Source organism: Pseudoliparis swirei, chromosome 4 (genome assembly GCF_029220125.1).
Source record: "Pseudoliparis swirei isolate HS2019 ecotype Mariana Trench chromosome 4, NWPU_hadal_v1, whole genome shotgun sequence".
NCBI classification, from domain to species: Eukaryota; Metazoa; Chordata; class Actinopteri; order Perciformes; family Liparidae; genus Pseudoliparis; species Pseudoliparis swirei.
Window position 1 is genome coordinate 32,112,842 of NC_079391.1, and position 23,815 is coordinate 32,136,656.

General features: G+C 44.9%; 1 protein-coding gene across 2 annotated transcripts in view; it reads right to left on the reverse strand.

The window, feature by feature from the left end:
• Positions 1 to 23,815, reverse strand: part of tspan4a (tetraspanin 4a) — a 115,583-nt gene that overhangs the window by 566 nt on the left and 91,202 nt on the right. For both annotated transcript variants that reach the window (XM_056412834.1, XM_056412833.1), the window contains 3 exons: positions 11,639 to 11,740; positions 9,893 to 10,024; positions 1,318 to 1,401 (listed from right to left, as the gene is read on the reverse strand). In XM_056412834.1, the coding sequence (XP_056268809.1) occupies positions 1,318 to 1,401; positions 9,893 to 10,024; positions 11,639 to 11,740 (318 nt within the window). The remainder of the gene's footprint in view (positions 1 to 1,317; positions 1,402 to 9,892; positions 10,025 to 11,638; positions 11,741 to 23,815) is intronic.

Genomic DNA, 23,815 nt, shown 5'->3' on the forward strand with positions numbered 1-23,815 from the left:
AACCGACAAGGACCGGCTCCAGGGGCCCGCTGGCACTGAGATGGAGCCTCTGTTTGGCTCATGTCATATCAATAAAAGCCCAAAGATTGTACCACTCACCAAACTCATGGTCTGTACTTCCTGTATATTTATACATCAGACATTACAGCTGTTAGATGTGGGTGAGCTTTATCTCTCCACTCAGCAGAGGCTCATAAAGCAGCACACACACACCTGTTGTGTAAAGACAGGGAGTGTGTGTTGTCAGTTTCTCTGCGCTTTTGTTCAGGTAAACAATGTTAACTGCACTGTTTTCACCGTTAGCGCTGTTTTCACCGCTAGCTCTGTTTTCACCGCTATCGCTGTTTTCACCGTTAGCGCTGTTTTCATCGCTAGCTCTGTTTTCCCCGCTATTGCTGTTTTCACCGTTATCGCAGTTTTCACCGCTATCTCTGTTTTCACCGCTAGGTCTGTTTTCACCGCTATCGTTGTTTTCACCGTTAGCGCTGTTTTCACTGCTATTGCTGTTTTCACCGCTAGATCTGTTTGCACCGCTATCGCTGTTTTCACCGTTAGCGCTGTTTTCACTGCTAGAGCTGTTTTCATCGTTAACGCTGTCTGCTCTGTTGACGCTGTCTGCACAGTTAGGGCTCTTAGCGCCGACAGCTGTTTGCGCCGTTAGCTTCTAGCCGCCGTCTCAGGGGCTTGTAGAGAGACGAGGAGAGACAATCGTCCAGAAAACGGCGCCCACTGTAGCCACGCAACATTAATTACGATAAGATAAGGATTACTGAAGTGAAATGTAGCGGAGACGTCCAAACAGACGTGTTAGGTTTGCTAACGTTAGCCGTCATAATCAGTGGCGGGTCGCAGCTAAACCCTTTCATGTATCAAGCTAAATAATCATTCAGCTTTTCATTTGTAAAAGAAAGAATTTCTTCTACTTCTACAATTCTCAGTCAGCAGGAAGACGTCGTAGACGTTTGAGATGAATCCGGCTGCAACTTCTTCTTCTTCTTCTTCATCTTCTTCTTCTTCTCATTTCGCTGCATGGACAGTCGCATTTCCGCCGAAGCTTCGCGTGATCGATGTTTTAAACTCGAGCGTCACGTCGCCGCTCGCCTGGAACGGAGATAAAGCGCTCCCCTCCCGTGTGGCGTTCAGCGGCTCGTCCTAGTTCCTGACCAGAGAAACCCGTGCGAGCGTTCAGCCGCTAATGGAAAGCGTCGGGCTTATTTATCACAAAGCCCGCGGCCGCAGATAGCTAACACCGCGAGGTAATGACAGCGGGAAGAAGAGAACGGCAGAGAAGTCACACAACCTAAACGCTGCAATTACCTGAGTAAGTGCTGTGCACAGAGCGAAGATCCAAAGGGCCACCAGGTTCTCGTGAAGCCAGTCCTTCACGCGCTCGTAGCACGGCTGTGGAGACAGAGCGAGCAGACGTTAGCCCGCCGACGTGAACTCACCACTTAGATGTCCGTGTGATATTTGCAAAAACAAGATCCTCCTCGTGGCAACATCTCCCCGTCTGCGTTCTCGGACCTATTATTCTTTTGGAAAACTTTTTTTAAAAAGTGTTTCCCTCGCTGTACGAACGCGAGTAGCGTGAGTACGGGAGCGGCTCACCCCCCCCCCCCCCGCAGGTTTTCTTTAGACACGACGACGGTGTTATTGTTTATCAGATTTATTGAAGGGACCGTAATGTCTAGGTTCCGGCAAAACATCAGAAGAGACGGCACTATGCCTGGAAAGAGAGAGAGATATTGCGACAGACAGCCCCCACCCGGGGGTAGGAGTGAACTCTCATGAGACCAGAGCCAAGAAGACGTCAGGGGGTGGGATATGTCCCCGTGACGAGATCTGGGTATTAAAGATTGAACCTTTATTGGGGGGGAGTGTGTTTTTGGCCTCATCTTGCATGTTGAGGAGAGCTCCCCGTGTGATTGCAATCGCTGGTGAGCGTTTGTACTTTGCGTTTGATGAGTGAATAACCGTCTCCCTAAAGGAGAGGACGACAGCAGACTGTGGGTCTTATTATTGTAGAAGCTCTTCCAGGCGGTCAATTCTGAATTACGTTACGACGGGCTGAATTCTTCATGTCTGGCATCTCTTCAACGCATCTCGCGTTCCACATTAGATTTTATTTTTGTTTCACCACCTCAAGAGTACTTTCTGGAAATCTCGTATCCAAACGGTATCCTCGAGCCACGTGGGAAAAAGAAAAAACAGGCAGAAGGAAAAGGAAAATGTAATAATGATGGCGCTCTGTCCTCGAAGAAAGTGTCTTTCTAGGAACCGGCGACATTACATCAGCGATGCGAGCGGCGTTTACAGGCGGCTCCTTCGCCGCCTGTGTTTTTAATAAGTGTGTTAAACATCGACGTGAAGGTGAAGTAACAGAAGTCTACACCGCTGCTCCAGGGTCATTAGTCGTGTCTGCAGACGTGGCTTTGTTCTCATCTCCTCCCATTAAGGAGTGGAGTCTGAGCCGGGGGAAACACGATCTGCATCCAAACATCGAGGGAAGCGAAAGAAAATATGTTTTCTCCTTCTGCTATTTTTTTATATTGTTGGATGTGAAAAATAAATCTGGTTAAGTGAATCTGAACCTGAAGGTGGGAAAAGGCTTGTGGGACGTCCTCCTGCTCTGGCCTCCTGGACCTAGGATATATCCCTCTTCCTCCTCTTCCTCCTCCTCTCTGATAACATGGTCTGATCTGTGTAGGCGGCTCGACTCGGAGCTCAGAAAAACCTCAGTAGGTGTTTTAATTGGGCATAAATAAAAGGTCAAGACTGAGTTCCCGTGCTGGACAACATGGCGGCCGGTGGCTGTTGCCTTTCACAACATTCACTAATGGGAGTTTTCTTTAATCATCAGGTTTTGCTTTGAGTTCAGAAAACCAATTGGAAGAGTCAGAGAAAGATCAAGGTTGTGGTGAAAGGGCAACTGGAAGCACACAGCGGGTTCACAGCTTTGAGCTTCAAGTCCAAAGTCCTCTTGATGTTCACCGGATCGAGTTTCCACCTTGATCGACCTTGAAGAGGGACGTTTTGACCTGATTAATTACGTTTCAGGGGAATCGGCTGTGACGCTGATAGGTCATTGGGGGGTGCAACAAACACAAGACTGACCACCAGGGGGCGACTCCTCTGGTTGTATAGAAGTCTATGCTTCATATGTTAAAGCTGCATTCGCTCTACTGACAACCAGGGGGCGACTCCTCTGGTTGTATAGAAGTCTATGCTTCATGTGTTGAATCTGCATTATCTCTACTGACCACCAGGGGGCGACTCCTCTGGTTGTATAGAAGTATATGCTTCATGTGTTAAAGCTGCATTCTCTCTCTTGACCACCAAGGGGCGACTCCTCTGGTTGTATAGAAGTATATGCTTCATGTGTTGAATCTGCATTATCTCTACTGACCACCAGGGGGCGACTCCTCTGGTTGTATAGAAGTATATGCTTCATGTGTTAAAGCTGCATTCTCTCTACTGACCACCAGGGGGCGACTCCTCTGGTTGTATAGAAGTATATGCTTCATGTGTTAAAGCTGCATTCTCTCTCTTGACCACCAGAGGGCGACTCCTCTGGTTGTATAGAAGTCTATGCTTCATGTGTTAAAGCTGCATTCTCTCTCTTGACCACCAGAGGGCGACTCCTCTGGTTGTATAGAAGTCTATGCTTCATGTGTTAAAGCTGCATTCTCTCTACTGACCACCAGGGGGTGACTCCTCTGGTTGTATAGAAGTCTATGCTTCATGTGTTGAAGCTGCATTCTCTCTCTTGACCACCAGGGGGCGACTCCTCTGGTTGTATAGACGTATATGCTTCATGTGTTAAAGCTGCATTCTCTCTACTGACCACCAAGGGGCGACTCCTCTGGTTGTATAGACGTATATGCTTCATGTGTTAAATCTGCATTCTCTCTACTGACCACCAAGGGGCGACTCCTCTGGTTGTATAGAAGTCTATGCTTCATGTGTTAAAGCTGCATTCTCTCTCTTGACCACCAGAGGGCGACTCCTCTGGTTGTATAGAGGTCTATGCTTCTACACTACCAAAGACACATACCAGTTGCACCTTGTGTTGCTGAGTACCTCGCTGCAGCTCGATGGCGCTCGGTTAGGCGACTTAACCGATAGACGGCGGCGTGTAGACGACTTTGGGTCGATCGCTGCATACTTTGATGTTTGTTTTTGAGTTTAAATAAGTTGAGTATAAGTTGGCTCAGCATCCTCGTGTTGTCGCGTGGGTTTGGCTCATATCTCACAGAAGTACGACACACACACCGACTGCTTCGGTGAGTTGAATTGTCTTCATAACGAGATTGTGCGAAATGTCTTTTCAGACGACGGGCGCTCGGCGGGCGCCGGTCGTGCTCGTTCCATCGCGCGGGGCGGCGGCGGCGCTCGTTGCAGACGCACCTGCTGAGCGCACCTGTCGACTTCAGGAGGCACTTTTCGTTGTATTATAGGAATGTTATAATATAATAGGCACGGTTCCAGTCTGCTGCAGCGCCACATTATCTTCAGTTAGCGTGTGTGTGTGTGTGTGTGTGGTATTGTTGTTGCACAGAAGGAGCAACGGAGACATTAGAAGTGCATTCGGAGCGTCACGCCCTTCGCCTACCGCTGGTTCACCGACGCCTCGCTCTTCCCCCCGTCACTTCACTCTCTCACCCTCCTCCTCCTCGCCTGTTAGTCGTCCCCCAAACTCTCCCTAAAGAGCACGTAACCTGCGGATCTGGAACCCGTACCTGCCTCCCTGAACCTCCCCCTGTAGTCACTTTATTCCTTCATCAATTGGTCTTGATCCCAGTGATGAGTGTGTGTGTGGGTCAATGGGGATCGAGTGTGTTCCTGGATTTGAAGGCATTTCTTCCTCTTTTTTTCCGATATATTTGTGAAGGGGTTGCGTTCAAGATGAAACGTTTAAAAAAGGGCGTTAAGTTGCTCTTCAAAAGCAGTAAGTGTTGTTTATTTGAATGCAGTCATTTTTCCTTTATGTACATCGTGGATGTTACGCACACGGAGGAAACCTTGACACATTGGCAGGCTTTCAAACCGCGAGTGTGTGCTCGTGGGTTTTTTTTTCTTTTCGCCATCAACGAGGAGAAAAGATCTTTCGCGCATTTCTTGAGTTCACGATCCCCTCGAAGAAATATATAAAGCCGACGCCGAGGATCAGCCTTTGTGCAAACTCTCTGGGAAAAGTTACATAAGGTCTCCGTGAGATTTATCCGTCAAAAGAAACGCTCTCATATCTTCCTTGAGGCGTTCCAACAAACGACTTCTTTTGGAGCTCAATGAATGAAATCTCTGGACTATGATTTGATTTCAAACTGAGGAGAAAGGATTAAAATGTCTTTTTCCTAATCTATTATGTGCACCACGGTAATATGGATGTCATTGAAACATACAATATGGACTTTTTTTTAAAAGAGCCATGTGAACTACACTAATTAAATCCTTCATCTGCTGGGCGAACAATCAAAATACAAAACTCCCCGGATTAACTTGTCTTTCACACTCAGAGGGCTGCAGAGAGTTACGTGGAGGCCAATAAGCTGTCGCCTGAAGGACCTACATATGAATTAGCGTCTGAAAAAATCTTTCAATGGTTTGTGCAAAACCTGTTTTTCAGGACAAGTAATAGAAACATACTTTTAAAAGGTTACGTCGTTCATTTCTAGAATGGAAAATGGCTGCAGCTCGGCCTTCCCGCTGCTGAGTGGACGAACCGAATCGAGCTGCACACACTCGGGGTGAAGGGCTTCACTCAGAGACGACGGTCTGCTCCCATGGGACCTCCGTGATGACATCACGTTTAAAATCTGCCCTTTGCAAGTGGAAACTAAGGTTGACTTCATTTACTGAAGAATGGAATAAATATACCAAGCTGTCCTTCATTTTTGTTTTCATGAAGTTCGACTGCATATCGAACAGCGTGGCTGCACCGGGTCGAACACCTCGACCCCTCCGTGTTGGGGGATGGGACAAACCTGAAGTGTCTTAAAGCTGCATTCTCAGTAATGACCACCAGGGGGAGACTCCTCTCGTTGTATAGAAGTCTATCCTTCATGCGTTAAAGCTACATTCCCTCTACTGACCACCAGGGGGCGACTACTCTGGTTGTATAGAAGTATATGCTTCATGTGTTAAAGCTGCATTCTCTCTGCTGACCACCAGGGGGCGACTACTCTGGTTGTATAGAAGTATATGCTTCATGTGTTAAAGCTGCATTCTCTCTCCTGACCATTAGGGGGCGAATCCTCTGGTTGTATAGAAGTCTATGCGTCATGTGTTAAAGCTGCATTCTCTCTGCTGACCACCAGGGGGCGACTACTCTGGTTGTATAGAAGTATATGCTTCATGTGTTAAAGCTGCATTCTCTCTCCTGACCACCAGGGGGGCGAATCCTCTGGTTGTATAGAAGTCTATGCTTCATGTGTTAAAGCTGCATTCTCTCTCCTGACCACTAGGGGCGACTTCTACGGTTGTATAGAGGTCTATATAGTGACTCTACTTCTCTTTTGATGTTTTCCCTCATTAAACATTGTAAACATGAGTTTATGTCTCAGTCTCTAGTTTCTAGTCTTCAATACAACATTATTTTTTCTTACATCTGAAGCTGAATCCTCACCCTTACTGTTCATCCTCTCCACTCGTTACGGTGGATGAAGGAAGTAGAATCACTCCTGGTGATTAAGAGGTCTCACTGTGTTCCTGAAGACAATGTGATGACTTCAAAATTAATTTCAGACTTAATTTCCCCGTCAAGTTTGACTGTGGCTTCATTTTTATGGTTTATCCCTCATGCATATCCTCTAAATAATAGTGACACAATCAGCTTTTGCAGTTGGCAGAACTGAGCATCAGCTGCTGTGTGGGCCTTCTCTTGGTTTTTTTTCTCATTTTGGCTCACATTGTTTTGTCACATGAGGATTTTGATTTAAACAAATACATTTCTTGCTCAAGATTTCCAATTATAAAGTTGAATTATATCACTTCCATTGGGAAAGAGACAAAGAGTTATTGTCCTTCCTCCATTCATGTGAATGAGAACCAGAAGGAGGCTGAATGTACTCCTCTGTATCTTTGAATAGCACATTTTGGATGCCATGACAACAAAAATCAACACACTATGGAACTGACTGAAGATCCCAAATATAATAATCTGAATTTGTATCCTAGATTTGATATTCTGAGGAGAAGAGGCCTATTGGGACCTTGAACTGCAAAGATGAGAGGACCCAAAATCGAACCCTGAGGGATCCCAAAGGAAAGCATTGGACTTAGAGCCTCAATAAAATGAATGAATAAAACAAAAATGAGAAACAGTTGCCTACAAATATTTTATGTCTATGGCTTTCATTGCGAAAGCTGAGAAGGGAAAGTGTAGCTCTGGTTTTCGCTGCCTTTGTCGAGGTTGAAAGGAATAATGAAGTTTGCCATCTTGGTTCGGACTTCTGAGTTTTCGGATTGTTTGTTTCACATATAAAAAGGTAAAATATACCTTGTTTGGACAAAATACTGTGTAATATTAGCCTTCTGACGGTTGTTATATAAGGTTTGTGAAGACCTTGAGGGTGAGAATGAATTTCCGAAACAGAATTAGTTATATCTGATAATCCCATGTTCCTGCATAAGACTATGAGGTATCAAAGGATGCTATGGAAACCAGAGGAAGGTCACGACGTGATGTGTCAGCTGCCAAGCGGCGAACATTACTCAAGATGGCTGATCAGGTTCAATGGAGCAAGGTCTCCAAAACCAGACCGACATATTCAAAGGAAGCAGCAGTTCAGTAAAAACACGATTTATTCAAGACTTCGGGAAGAAAGAGCTTCTGAATATCAGGACTGGAAAAAAAAACCGGAGAAAAAAGAAACGTCAGTTGTCATATTTTTTTGAGCTCGAGCTTCGTTCAACGACCGAACGACCGCCGGGACTAATTGCGTTAAATGACGAGTTTATGGGAAGAGTGTCGAGAGAACAGGTGGTGGGTTTAATGAGGGACACAGTTTCAGCTTCAGTTCAGAAACTATTACACTTTCGTGAAAAGATTTCCAGGCAGCAGCGTTTGCCGGGGTCACAATAGGCGGGAATAACTCCAGTTGTGAATGTAGGCGTCATTAATACCAGCTGTTCCTCTATTACCTCCCGTGCAACAACTTCCAATCTCGCTAAATAGCGTCGCATGCATTCAGATTCCTCAGAATGCGACTTCCTCCCGTCGCTTGTATTTTGTTCTCCTTTTGATCGATGCCATTCTCGGCACATCCTGTTTTCGTTTGTTTATCTTTTTTTCCAGCAGTGTTTACAGTCGAGCTCAGACAAACAACAACCAACATCTGTTGCAGATTTTCCACAAATTAATTTGAACTCAAGTGCCAACTGTTCCCCTAAAGTGGAATCAATTCTTGGTTTAAACCTGGTCAGGATGCAACGCCTGTGAAGACTGTTAATGAGATAAGATGAGATAAGATAAAATAATCCTTTATTAGTTCCACGGTGGGGACATTTACAGGATTACGGCAGCAAAGTGCACCCGAGACATCGTAAGATCAGATATAACGACACCAGTGAATACAACAGTACACAGTCCACGGTAGCTGAATAATATATACGATGTACAATAACATGTACACACAGGCTGAATAAATACGGCTATTCCCACAGTGCATTGGTGTTAATGCCCCCCCCCCCCCCTCCAGAGCCTTTGTTTGATGGTTGGGTCCGGCGGTTGCTTTCTGAAAGTAAACCACGGCTCTGTGCACGTTGCAGCTCATAATAATGTTAAAAACACAGAAGTGATTTATTAAAAATCTGTGGTTAAGAATATAAAACTCTCTGTTTGCCGGCTGCGCAGCGAAGGTTGGCTTTGCTTAATTGGACAACTGGTGTTGAGTTGTTTTCTACGGCAGATAACTGGTTATTTGAATGTGTGCAGAAACATTAATTATGGTGCCGGGGACAATTTGAGGGATTTAAATGAGGAATTAACATTTGACATTACAAATTAGCATTTAAATTAAATGGGACCAACGCTGAGGCGACCTCACTTACCTGAGATTATACCGGAGCTCGACCTCCTCGTACGGGTCACGTACCGATAATCAACTTAATCGTGTCGGTTGTGATTGTATTTAAGTACAGCATTCAAAATTGGCCACCAGACGAATTACAGCAGAGTACTAGAATACTTCTATACAACCATAGGAGTCGCCCCCTGGTGGTCAGAAGAGAGAATGCAGCTTTAACACGAAGCATTTACTTCTATACAACCAGAGGAGTCGCCCCCTGGTGGTCAGTGGAGAGAATACAGCTTTAACACATGAAGCATATACTTCTATACAACCATAGGAGTCGCCCCCTGGTGGTCAGAAGAGAGAATGCAGCTTTAACATGAAGCATTTACTTCTATACAACCAGAGGAGTCGCCCCTGGTGGTCAGGAGAGAGAATACAGCTTTAACACATGAATCATTTACTTCTATACAACCAGAGGAGTCGCCCCCTGGTGGTCAGTGGAGAGAATACAGCTTTAACACATGAAGCATATACTTCTATACAACCAGAGGAGTCGCCCCCTGGTGGTCAGTAGAGAGAATGCAGCTTTAACACATGAAGCATAGACTTCTATACAACCAGAGGAGTCACTCCCTGGTGGTCAGGAGAGAAACAGAAGTCGCAGCCTCCGTTTAACCGATTATCAAACTTTAAATACTGACTCTCTCTCTTTCAGCCACGTGCACAACGCTTCACCGGCCGGCTGTGCCTAGTTACGGTTGCTACGGTATTATTCTACAATCCCTGGGAGAGGGGTTCAGGCAAACATTGAATAAATAAACCTGTGAAACTGAAGAGGATTAAACGAGTGCGTTACTCGGAGGTGAACCGAGACTCACCGCCGTCCACCACGTCCCCGGGTTGTCCAGCCCACAGTTGTCGCTGTACTCCAGGCAGCAGGAGTCGGGCACGCGGGACGCGTTGTACACTTCAAACCAGTCGGTGTGGTTGGTGACTCCACAGCATCGGAACTGCACAGAGACAATGAGATCAGAGCGGCCGGACTTTTCTTATATTTTATTGTCACGGCACTATAAAAATCCAAACGTGGGAAAAAACAGTTATTAACCTGCCGAACACAAGATTTACCGGGCAAAATAATTCACATTCGCATGTATAGAAGCTGATATCGAGCGCCTTTGATGTACAATCCACGTCTCATTTGACTCAAAGCACAACAATCATTTTCCAACTCGCCAATAGCTCCTTTTTTTATCTACACCCTCCCCCCCCACACACACACACACACCTCTGTGATTGTTATGGATTTTTGATAAGGGATCATGGCTTCCACCACAATTCATTTCATCAGTGTGCATTGTGAAGAAAAGATAAAGCGCCCTCGACGTTGTCGTTCATTCTGTGGACTTTGTTTCCCGCGCGGGAATAACGTCGCTCCGTGCTCAGAATCGGGGATCGCGCGTTAGTTTTTGGAGCTTAAGCAACGGCTCGTGTTTACGATCCGTCGCGGAGCGGAGAGCTGTGAAAAAAGAAAGAAATGGCGGAGAACTTCACCATCAGTCGGGCTATTCAAATGTTTTCACCTTGTAAACTTGACACCCTCTTTAGGAGTTACAAGAGGATTCTCTTCTCTTCCGAGAAGCGGCCGTTAATAATATTCGGGGGTGAACTTTGCCCCGGGGACATCTGCAGTGTTATTTACTCAGTGACTCAGTGGGGGGGGGGGGGGGGATGACAGAATGAGAAGCCCATTTTTTCAATGGACTTCATCTCGGCCTCACACACAGCAGAGGGGGGGGGGAAGAGAAAAAAGTGCACGTTCACGCTTTTGCATTTGCATGCCTCCTCCTGAACGACGGCTCATTCAGGAATCTTCTGTCATCCTGGAGGCAGAAAAAAACTACTCTGCACGTTGCCACGCTCACATGGCTCACATTTTCATATATTATTATTTGTAAACGAGGGCTCAGTTTTGCCTCACGAAACAGAAGTTTCCCACAACACTGGATCTGGGAGGTGGATCCGGGCCCCGAAGGCCCCGAAGGCCCTGAAGTCCGCCTGTTATCTGAGGCCTCAGACTCTCAACTCCACATCTCCGTTTCTCGTATTGTTGTGCGATTCTTCGCAAAAGGGGGAGTTTAAGAAGATTTAAATAAATAATACAAAAGGAGAAAGAATAGGGGGGGGGGGGGGGGGGGGAGGAAGCCACATCAAAGAGCTGGAAAAAAGATTAAAAGATTCTACCTCGGAGAGCCTGCGATGTTTCCATGAATCCATCTCACAGCGTTTTACCGCCACATTTAAAACCGTAAAGCTCCGAGCGCCGAGACATTTTGTTCCACTGAAGCCATTATTTCGATTTAGATCGCTGGTATTTATATATATATATATATATATTTTGTCTCTCTCTCTCCCCCGGCCCGGTTTGTAAAATGTCCAGATCCCATTAACGTCGGGAAGGATCTCAGTTTTATTCAAATTTTCATATTTTTTAAAGAAATGTGATCATAATGTGAAACACAGCCAGGAGCATCGCCACCGTGGATAATGCAGTCAAAGCCGGCGCGCACCTCAACTTTGACGCGAGGTATATCCGCCGTGACTCCGCCCCCTCCCCCCCTTACATCGGTCTGTACGATCATCCAGGCGTTGGTGAGGCCCACGTTGCCCTCGGTGCCGAACAGCTGGAGGCCTTTCTTCAGATCCTTCTGGGCGTAGTGGTCGATCTGAAGGAGACGGAGGGAAAAGAAATATAAATAAATAAACCTCAGTCGAGGGAACCGACAAGTTATGGTTTTTAATATCGGCTTTATCGAGACAGCGGACGCGTTTACGTTTGTTAGACCTCCGGTTCACGCAGTAAATATGTTTGGAATAGTATAAAATGAGTAAAATAGATCTTTTTTCCCCGCATCAGGGCAGGAAATGTGTCTTATTTCACCAATAAAGAGCCAAACGACACCTTGCAAAGGTCAACGCTGAGTGGAAATCTCCCTGCGTGGGGAATATTTGATCACTGTTTGTTCTTGGTATCGATTCCTCGAGGAGCAAAAGATCCCTCGCGTCCTTTTAAGTTGTTGGTGTGTCAGACCGGAGGAGACGTCACAGACAACAGACACTCTGAGACCTTCAGGTTGGAGGAGGAGAAACGCCACAGCGACTTAAAGTTACCGGGAGGAACATCGAACTGGTTCTGAACCGTCCCAGGTTAGCTCGATGTTAAAGCTTTGGTTCTGCAGTGACCTCAACAATCAAGATCAAACATTTAACAAAGAGATGTTTAAAATGCACCGGAGCTTAACCGAATCTAAAATACAGACGTTCATATAAACGAAGAGCAAACAGGATCTCCGGAACCTGCTCGGCCTCGTTTAAAGGAGATCCCGCTGACTTTACTCTGGCTCCAAAAACCTCAAAACAGGCGACACGGCTTCCTTCCACCAGACGACGACGACGGTGTCCGACATTTACAGTCGGGAAATGTTTCCTGAACACAACGTATGCGTCCCAACAAAGGGTTTGTCGGCACTTTGCTACTGGCTGTCTATGCTCCATGTGTTAGAGTTGCATTCTCACTACTGACCACCAGGGGGCGACTTCTCTGGTTGTATAGAAGTCTATGCTCCATGTGTTAGAGTTGCATTCTTACTACTGACCACCAGGGGGCGACTTCTCTGGTTGTATAGAAGTCTATGCATTGTGTGTTAAAGCTGCATTCTCGCTACTGACCACCAGCGGGCGACTTCTCTGGTTGTATAGAAGTCTATACTTCATGTGTTAGAGCTGCATTATCTCTCATGACCACCAGGGGGAGACTCCTCTGGTTGTATAGAAGTCTATGCTTCATGTGTTAGAGCTGTACTCTCTCTGATCACCAGGGGGCGACTCCTCTGGTTGTATAGAAGTCTATGCATTGTGTGTTAAAGCTGCATTCTCTCTAGTGACCACCAGGGGGAGACTCCTCTGGTTGTATAGAAGTCTATGCTTCATGTGTTAGAGCTGCATTATCTCTGACCACCAGGGGGCGACTCCTCTGGTTGTGTAGAAGTCTATGCATTGTGTGTTAAAGCTGCATTCTCTCTAGTGACCACCAGGGGGAGACTCCTCTGGTTGTATAGAAGTCTATGCTTCATGTGTTAAGCTGCATTCTCTCTCCTGACCACCAGGGGGCGACTCCTCTGGTTGTATATAAGTCTATGCTTCATGTGTTGAAGCTGCATTATCTCTACTGACCACCAGGGGGCGACTCCTCTGGTTGTATAGAAATCTATGCTTCATGTGTTAAAACTGCATTCTCTCTACTGACCACCAGGGGGCGACTTCTCTGGTTGTATAGAAGTCTATGCTTCATGTGTTGAAGCTGCATTTTCTCTACTGACCACCAGGGGGCGACTCCTCTGGTTGTATAGAAGTCTATGAATCATGTGTTAAAACTGCATTCTCTCTCCTGACCACCAGGGGGAGACTCCTCTGGTTGTATAGAAGTATATGCTTCATGTGTTGAAGCTGCATTCTCTCTACTGACCACCAGGGGGCTTGTAACCTCCTCCATTACATTGCGCCATTTTATTAATCTACTCCCTGAGTACTTTTATACCGCGGTCCTTCAATCAATCTGAATACTTCGTATTCTATCGAAACAGGAAGCTCATAAACTAAAAACCACCAAACAACACAACGTCGTTCACAACAAACAAGACGAGATTCTTTGCTCAACACGCGGCTAGGCGCGCTCCTGTGTGTACGCGGCGGGTTTGTTTCTCAATTCCCCGAATGACTTTGTGAGTTTTGGATTTTTCTTTTACCCGAAAAACAAAAAGAGAATCTTCCTTCTGAAGGAAACCAGAGCCGCGAGAACAGAGGCTCTGACACTCAGACGCTCCCCGCCGCGTCAACCGACTTCTCATTCGACGCCATTTGGAAAACAAACTTTTTGTTCTGGAGCGGTTGCCGTGGGAAACCATCAAAGAAACCTGTAGCCCCGCGAAAAGGTTTCAACGGGCCGTTACGCTCCCTGCGCTCGCTCTCAGCGTTAAACTTCTTTTTGAATCATTATTTATTTTTCCCCGACAGACTGTCAGAAACCGAAGTATAAAACACCTCAAAAATAAAGGAAAAGACGTGATCTTTCTACCTTTTAAGCAACTGTCATGTTTTAATTGCTTGGAAAGCGTCTCTGGCTCAGTGGGCAGCAGGTCCGTCTTTCACTCGGGGGGTCGGGGGTTCGATCCCCGCTCTAGTCCATGTGTCCTTGAGCAAGACACGTAACCCTGAGTTGAAGCTGTGTCTACGCGGGCTAAGTTGCTCTGGATAAAAGCGTTAGCTAAGCGACGTGTGGACGACTCGGTAGCTTTAGATACAAACACAGGCCTTTCACCCTGGAGACCGGAGGTCCTGTCCTCAAGCGACGGTCACTCATTGTGACGCGTTCAGACCTTTTATCTGTCACCGTTCCACGTATGTCAAGCCAACCGGGACGCCCGAAACACAAGAGGTGCACCGCGACGGGAAATGTTTACGTGGTGCGAAGAGGGAACGAAAGAACGAGGGAACAAGGCAACGAAGGAAGGATGGACCGTGGGGACGAGGGGACAAATGAACGAGGGAACTAGGGAACGGAGGAAGGATGGAATGTGGGAACGAAGGAAGGATGGGCCGTGGGGACGAGGGGACGAATGAACGAGGGAACTAGGGAACGAAGGAAGGATGGACCGTGGGGACGAGGGGACGAATGAACGAGGGAACTAGGGAACGAAGGAAGGATGGACCGTGGGGACGAATGAACGAGGGAACTAGGGAACGAAGGAAGGATGGACCGTGGGGACGAGGGGACGAATGAACGAGGGAACTAGGGAACGAAGGAAGGATGGACCGTGGGGACGAGGCGACGAATGAACGAGGGAACTAGGGAACGAAGGAAGGATGGACCGTGGGGACGAGGGGACGAATGAACGAGGGGACTAGGGAACAAAGGAACGAGGGGACTAGGGAACAAAGGAACGATGGAACGTGGGGACAAGGGGACGAATGAACGAGGGTACAAGGGAACTAGGGAACAAGTGAGCGAGGGAACGTGGGAACGATGGAACAAGTGAACGAGGGAACGAAGGAATGAGTGAACAAGGGAACAAGGGACGATGAACGAGGGAACAAGGGACGATGAAAGAGGGAACATGGGAAAGAATGAACGATGGAATGAGTGAACGAGGGAACGTGGGAAGTAAGGAATGAGATAACGAGTGAACGATGGAACGAGGGTACGAGGGAACAAGAGAACGAGGGAAAAATGGACGATGAACGAGGGATTGTGGGATCAAGGGAACAAGGGACGATGAATGAGGGAACGTGGGAACGAATGACCGAGTGAACGATGAACGAGGGAAAGAGAGAACGTGGGAACGATAAAACAATGGAACGATTGACGATGAACGAGGGAACAAGAGAACGAGGGAACAAGTTTCTCGCCACGACAGAGAGTTGTCGATGTGATTTCTGGTGTTTCTGGGCGGCTGCGTGACATCTTCACTCCAGATCCAACCTCCCGCCCGAAGTGGACTGGAGAAGAAGAACAACATCCTCTGTATCGGGTCAGTTACGAATACAGAGTGAAATACTTTCATCTCAAAGTCGGTCATTCGTGACTCAGAGTCGTCCTCGGGACTTCAGTCGCCCTTTAACGGCACCGAGCCGTCAATTATTCACAAGGAGGGGAAACAAGGAGAGAGGAGAGATGCATGTGGAGAGGAGTTAAGGAGAGAGGAGGTGGGGAGGAGCGTCAGCAGATGGTTTACATTTCATTGTCTTCGTGGTTTTTAATGGCGTCTCTGTCATCGGCGTGATCCACGTCACCGGGACGAAGCCCCGACGTTTACAATCAGCGGTATTCAGTTAACTCACCTTTTTTTAATTATTGCACTTTTTTACACTGGCTTTTAATTTAAATTTAAATCAATTTACGTTTCTCACCATTTTCAGGGTTGTTTTCAATTGAGGTTTATTTATTTAGCGTTCTAATTATTTATTGTGTTTTAATCTTTTTAATATGGCTTTTAGTTGAGCTTTATTCGTGCATATTTATTATTTTGTAATCCTTTTAATATGTTTTTTAATTAACCTTTATTCATGCATATTTCTCAATATTTATTGTGTTTTAATCTGTTTATTCTGGCTTTTAACTGAACTTTATTTATGCATATTTCTCAATATTTATTATGTTTTAATCTCTTTATTATGGCTTTTAATTAACCTTTATTCATGCATATTTCTCAATATTTATTATGTTTTTCTGGCTTTTAATTTAACTTTATTTATGCATATTTCTTAGTATTTCTTATGTTTTAATCCGTTTTTTCTGGCTTTTCATTGAACTATATTTATGCATATTTCTCAATATTTATTATATTTTTAAATTAGAATTATTTATTATTTAATGTACTTTAACCTTTCACACTGGCATGTAAAATGAGCTTTATTTATCTTTTGTATTATTTATTCTAATACACCTCTTTATCTTGTGTTTCTGAGCTTCCTCTGCTTCTACCCGTACATTCATATTCATGCATTAAAATGTCCCTGTGTTGTTTTTTCTTCTGTCCTTTCATTTATTTTTCCAATTACTAATGTTATCTATTTATTACAAATGTGACAGGATGCGTAAAACAAAGGGTTAGTGAGCACGAGAGCTCCATCAGACTCAACGATCTGAACTATCCAGTCGCCCGACATTAAAATGAATGTTCACACCCCGTCTCCTCTCTGATTCCACGACATTGAACATATTGAATTGCCAAGAGGGGGAGATATGGAAAGAAGAATATAACCCTTCACCGCCTCTTGTTCTATACTTGTTCCATTCCTGTTGAGATGTTTTTTGTTCCCTTATAGATCCGCTCAGCTTTTTAAAGCTGGAGTGAACTTGGGGGCGGGGCCTCTAGCAGCAGGGTGTGTCCAGGCGTACCGTGTTGACAGTGGTTGGGACCAGACTCGTTTGACGGAGGTCCTTTGAGCCCGAAATCTAAATAATAAAGTGTTCTCTGCAGGGATTCAAGTGGGCGGATATATGTTTTTTTTATAGATAAATCGCTGGTTATCCTGCATCGATTACAAAAGACACAAAGGTTTTAGGCACGCACTTATATTCGTGTGAAAAGTGCAATACGGAAAAAAAGTCTGCATGCGTAAAGAGCTCAAACACAAGTGATGAAGAGGAGTGAGGAGGATGTGACGAACACAGTTCAGTGTACAGAGAAACGGAGCTTTGAAATAATGAAATGGAAAAATGGGTCAATTTGCCTCCAAACAGAGATATCCATTACGCGTGTGGAGGAGGAATACAAGACAGAGGAAGATCTGTGATCATATCCCCCCCCCCCTCCCCTCCCACCGCAGATTTCCCGTAGAGACACAATTTCATTACAATTTCATTCTCGGAAAAACTAAACTGCATAAAACATTCCCCACTTCGTCTCCGACGATGACGTTTACTGATCTTAAAAAAAATCCACTTCCTTTTAAGTAGAAAGTGGATTTTAACATTATTGATTCATAACTTAAAATTGCTGTTCCCCCTCGAGTGCAGAACCGTTCCAAAAAAAACCTGCCATGGATTTTAAAAGGTCCTGTTTCAGTCTTTTTTTCACGTATGTATGTAAAGTTCATGTACAGGACTGTCTCAGAAAATTAGAATATTGTGATAAAGTTCTTTATTTTCTGTAATGCAATTAAAAAATATTAAATATTAAAAGAATAAAAGGCTTGCAATATTTCAGTTGATTTGTAATGAATCCAGAATGCATGACATTTTTGTTTTTTTAATTGCATTACAGAAAATAAAGAACTTTATCACAATATTCTAATTTTCTGAGACAGTCCTGTATATGTAATTTACCCCTGAACGCACCGTGAGGTCCCCACTGGGGGTTCTTCCTTCCTCGCCTCTTGGCACCGAGGTACCGCGAAACTCATTTTCACCGTGGGCCACATCAAGCATCACGGCCGCCTCTTAAAGGGCCGGTACTCAAACACAGTATTGAATAACTCTCTTTGCATTTGATTAATGTCTATTTGAGTGTAGAAATATTGTACATCAGAAAACGACTCTAATATTGCAACGTGAATCCTTTTAATTTGAAACCTTCAAAATAAAAGCGCAGGATATTTTACTTCAATTTCTTTAAAGAAAAGGTGATCATGTGTCTTTCAAGCCATCAGGGGCCACGTAAAATGTTGTGGTGGGCCGGATTCGGCCCCCATGCCTTGTGTTTGACACCTGTGCTCTACGCCCTCCGGTCCGACTCGCACGTGTTTTATTTCCCTTCCGACCTCGACCGTAAATCTTTCCACGAGCCCACGAGCCCCCCCCCCCCCCCCCCGAATGCGACGTGGTGGGGCAACGAGGTCCAAGGCCTCCATCTCTGTAATTGTATTTCTGCCCCCTGGGGGAACCGAAATAACCCACGGGAATAATTTAAATTGTGACTAATCTCGGTCCTTATCCGGGGCGAATCAATTACAATTTCCATCCTCTCCTTCTAATCAGTTCCTGATGAACACTCGGCGAACCAGCGAAGACAATCAATGAGACTCAAGGGTGGGTTAAGGAACGGTTTCAAGATTCAAGATTCAAGATTCAAGATGTTTTATTTGTCACATACACACACAGGGTGTGCAGTGAAATGAAAGTGGCAATGCTCAGCAGGAATGTGCAAGGGCAACAAGTACACACTATTTACAAATAAAAAACAACACAATATTTACAGTAAGTGTGTGTGTGTGTGTGTGTGTGTGTGTGTGCCTAAGAGGGGCAGTTGTGTGGGTCTATGTGGGGGTCCTGGTGAGGTCGGAGTTCACAATCCTGATGGCCTGAGGAAAGAAACTCCGTCTCAGTCTCTCTGTTCTTGCAGCGTGACTACGGGCGCCTGCCTGACAGCTGAAACAGTCTGTTGTTGGGGTGGTGAGGATCCTTCATGATCCTGTCTGGTTCTGCACCTCCTGGTGTACAAGTCCTGCAGGGTGGGAGTGTAGTTCATATAGTGCGCCAGCAACGCACTACTCTCTGCAGAGCCTTCCTGTCCTGAGCGAGCAGTTGCCAAACCAGGCTGTGATGCTTCCTGTCAGGACGCTCTCTACTACCAGAGTAGAAGGACTGAAGGATCCTCTGGGAAACTTTAAATTTCCTCAGCTGCCTGAGGTGGTAGAGGCGCCGCCTTGCCTTTCTCACCAGAGTGTCTGTGTTTGTTGGCCATGGCAGATCCTCGGTGCTGTGGCCTCCCAGGTATTTATACCGCTCACCCTCTCCACACTAGTGCCGTTCATCCCCAGTGGTGAGTCCGTCCTCTGTTGTTGTACCTTCCAAGAGACCACATACAGCCCCTTAGTATCGGTGACACTCATGATGAGGCTGTTGTCCCGGCACCAGAGTGACAGATCAATCAGGCCCACCACCACTGTGTCATCCGCAAACTTGATGATGGTGTTGGGGCTGAGGACGCAACCCTGGGGATCCTGTGTTCAGGGTGAGGGATTTGGAGGTGTCTCGCCCACCCTGACCACCTGTGGCCGGACTATGGTGTTGAAAGCTGAACTATAATCAATGAACAGTAGTCTCCGTAGCCCCCTCTGGCTGTCCAGATGAGAGAGTGTGGTGCAGTACCTGGGAGACAGCATCATCCCGGATCTGTTTGGGCGAGAAGCAACTGCAGGGTCCATGGAGGAATTCATGACCACCGAGGTGAGGGCCACCGCCGTAGTCATTCATACATGCTGGAGAAGCATTCTTGGGCACAGGGACAATAGTGGATCTCTTGAAGCAGCGGGGACACGGACTCAGCCAGGAGAGGTTGAATATTGTGGTGAACACTGGAGCTAGCTGGTTAGCACAGGTCTTCAGTACTCGCCCAGATATGCCATCTGGACCTGCAGCTTTCCTGGTGTTCAGTGTGTGTTCATCCCCAGCGGTAACTCACCTCGGCTCTTCTTAACGGTTGTTGTTGTAGTGAGCTAGGCGCTGTTGTTGCTAGCCTCAAACCGTGCATAAAATGAGTTCAGGTCGTCCGCTAGGGATGCGTCGCACTCACCATTGCGCCGGGTCTGCTCCGGTAGTTGTGATAGTCCGTAGCCCCTGCCATAGCGCCTGGTGTCGCTGCTCCATCTGTGATTCCACTCTGTCTCGGGACCTCCTTTTGGCGTTCTTCCCTGCCCTCCTCAGTCCATCTACCGCTGCCGTGTACTGAGTTATAGGCAGCAGGGGTTCACAGCTTCACGGATGGATCTATCAACCCGATGGTGTCCGTTAAGTTGCTATGAGGCTCATTGCTACTTCCGAAAAACTCGCTGCGTCACTGGAACTGGATTGGATCATGTCCCAGTCGACAATACGCTCAGCCTCTGATTGGTCAGACCACCGCATTCGTTCCTCGTCCTACCGCCTTCCCCGCGATCCTTTGTTTATACTCCGGAAGCAGAAAAATGGCGGCATGGTCTGATTTCATGACTTTTTAGGTTTGCCTTGTTAAAGTCCCCAGCCACCACCACAGCCGCGGGATACTTGTTCTGATGCCGACATAACACATCATGTAGGTCCGATAGTGCTACGCCGGTGTCCGCTTGTGGTGGAATGTAGACGGCTGTGGTGATGACCGAGCTGAACTCCCGGGAAGGTAGAATGGACGGCATGAGTCAGATGTTCCAGGTTCGTGAGCAGGAACGAGAAAGAGTCTTAATGTTCTTGGGATCGCACCACATGTTGTTCATTCATAAGCAGACCCTCCACCCTTAGATTTACCAGACTCTTCCGTTCTGTCTGCACGGAAAACAGAGAAGGACTCGGTTGGATATGGCTCGATCCGCACCAGCGGGTGGTCCAAGTTTCAAACACAAAAAGATGTTACAATCCCGCATGTCCGTGAATCTGATCCTTGCCCTAAAATCATCCATCTTATTTTCCAGAGACTGGACGTTAGCAAGAAGGATGCTGGGCAGAGGTGGACGGTGGGCTTGAACTCTCAGTCTGTTCCTCCACTGCTGTTGTTGTGGTTCGCTCGAGATCGATGGAAAAAGTGGACAAAACCCTTGTTTTGCGCAAAGTTTATGTCCAAAAGTGTGCTGCGTCGTATGTTTGTAGTGCCCATGTGTTTGTAAAATATTAAAAATAAACACAAAAACTAAAAGAGCGCACAATCTCCGCGGAGCTGCCGCGACGGCGACTGGACACTGCCGCGCCATCTCATCTGCCGCCGTTGAGGTAGAATTAGGATTTTAGACACAGGTCAACGGAAACTTCCAGCTCAGAGATTCCCTTTCAGGCTGAGCCTTCAAACAAAAAGCAGAGCAAGTTTTTGAAGCTCTTAAAAGCTGCGTTGGCCTGCAGCTCTTGACCACAGGTGGGTCTTTTCTGGAGCCGTCAGTCTTCACATCAAAGGACCGCGGAGGTTTTTATCCGCCGCTTCTCCGACTCCTCTGGAATGAATGATGTGGGGACGGATCGCCGTACTTTAGCTGCTCAAGAGGAATCTGTTCCGATACCAGGAGAATAACTTCTGGGGGAACCGGAGCCTTGAGGAGGATATTAAGAGCGGAGGGAAGCAGCACAGCTCAGCTTTCAACTGGCCGTGAGGCATACATGGAAAGAAATATACATGTATAGAAATATAAAAATATGAATAAAAAATATACATACATGTATAAAAAATGTACATCTATGTCTAAAAAATATACATACATGTATACAAAATACAAATATATGTATAGAAATATACATATATCTATAAAAAATATACATATATGTATACAAAATATACATGTATAAAAAATATACATATATGTATAGAAATATAAATATATGTATAAAAATATACATACATGTATAAAAAATATACATATATGTATATTTCTATACATATATGTATAAAAAAATATACATATATGTATAAAAAATATACATATATGTATAGAAATATACATACATGTATAGAAATATACATATATCTATAAAAAATATACATGTATAAGAAATGTACATCTATGTCTATGAAATATACATTCATGTATACAAAATACAAATATATGTATAGAAATATACATATATCTATAAAAAATATACATATATGTATACAAAATATACATGTATAAAAAATATACATATATGTATAGAAATATAAATATATGTATAAAAATATACATACATGTATAAAAAATATACATATATGTATACAAAATATACATATATGTATAAAAAATATACATATATGTATAGAAATATACATACATGTATACAAAATATACAAATATGTATACAAAATAGACATATATGTACACAAAATATACATATATGTATACAAACCCCCTTTTATGTTCCATGGGTTCTCACTAGAACCCACCCAGAGGGTTCTAGTGAGAACCCTTTTATGTTCCATGGGTTTTGTCTAGAACCCTGACGGGCTGATCCTGGATGGCGGTCGTTCCCTTTTCAACATGTGCTTTCCAGAATCCTTGGAAGAAGAACTCTTTCTTCAGAAGCAAATGGTTCTGAAGAACCTGTTGGGAACCCTTATTTAAGTATCCGCTGAGTTATTCAGTTTGGGGAGAAACAACCGGAGACAGAAATAAATGAACAGAAACTGTTCTGAAGTAAAGTAACAGAAGTCCTTTGTAGTTTTTGTACATGAATGTCAGCTTATCGGATTTAATTTTCATACATAATGAAGTCTTGAAAGGGAAGTGTCTGACTTTTGGAATTAAATGTTGAGGAATAAGCTGCTCAAATTTGACAAAGCTCATTTACATCTGGCAAAAATATGGATTTGAAAATATCCATCATCGCAGGCACCGAATCAAAACAACGTTTTTAAAGATGGAAGAAATGCTGAACTCGTTCCATCCGACGCAGCGTTAGTGCCTTGCTCTGTCTATGACCCGAAACCACCTGCGAGGACCCGGAAAGGTCTTAGAACATGTTCACCGGAGGTTAAGATCTCAGAAGGTTGTTATATATATACAGTATATATATACACAGTATATATATGCACGGTATATATATATATTTATATACATATATACTGTATATATGTATATAAATACCCAGTATATATATATTTATATAAATATATATATATATATACCCAGTATATATATACATATATATACCCAGTATATATATATATATATATTAAATATATATATATATACTGGGTATATATATATATTTATATAAATATATATATATATACCCAGTATATATATATATGTTATATTTATGTAATGGCCGATGTTTAATCCCAAAGCCACTTGTATCAGAATGGCACAGAGCCAAGAACAGAGAGAAACTCCAGCCTCTCCGACTCTCACAGTGAGAACGAGTTCGCTGCCACTGAGAGGTGAACACGTCTGATTTGACGCTTCAATATTCTGTACTAGTGGTAAATGAATGACGATTAAGATGTTTATTAACTTCACTGAACTGAGTGGGCGACCAGCGGTTTAAAACAAGACATTCAAAACATGTACAAGACATTCAATAAATACAGACCATTCCTCCACATCCTCTCCAGCTCCCTCGCCGCCCGCCTGTCTAGTGACATCATCTCCACGCAGCTTAGCGTCGCCCCGACGTGGGCGGGATTTAGCCAGCGGTTGTTTATCTAATTGCATTTCTCTGACGCTCTATACGTGGAATGAAGAAAAAAATTTAACCAGGCTTGAAATGTTTTCTTTCTCCGACTGGAGCGCCGCATCGAGATACATCTGCCATTACATAAATATAACATATATAAATATATATATATACTGGTTATAATGTATATATG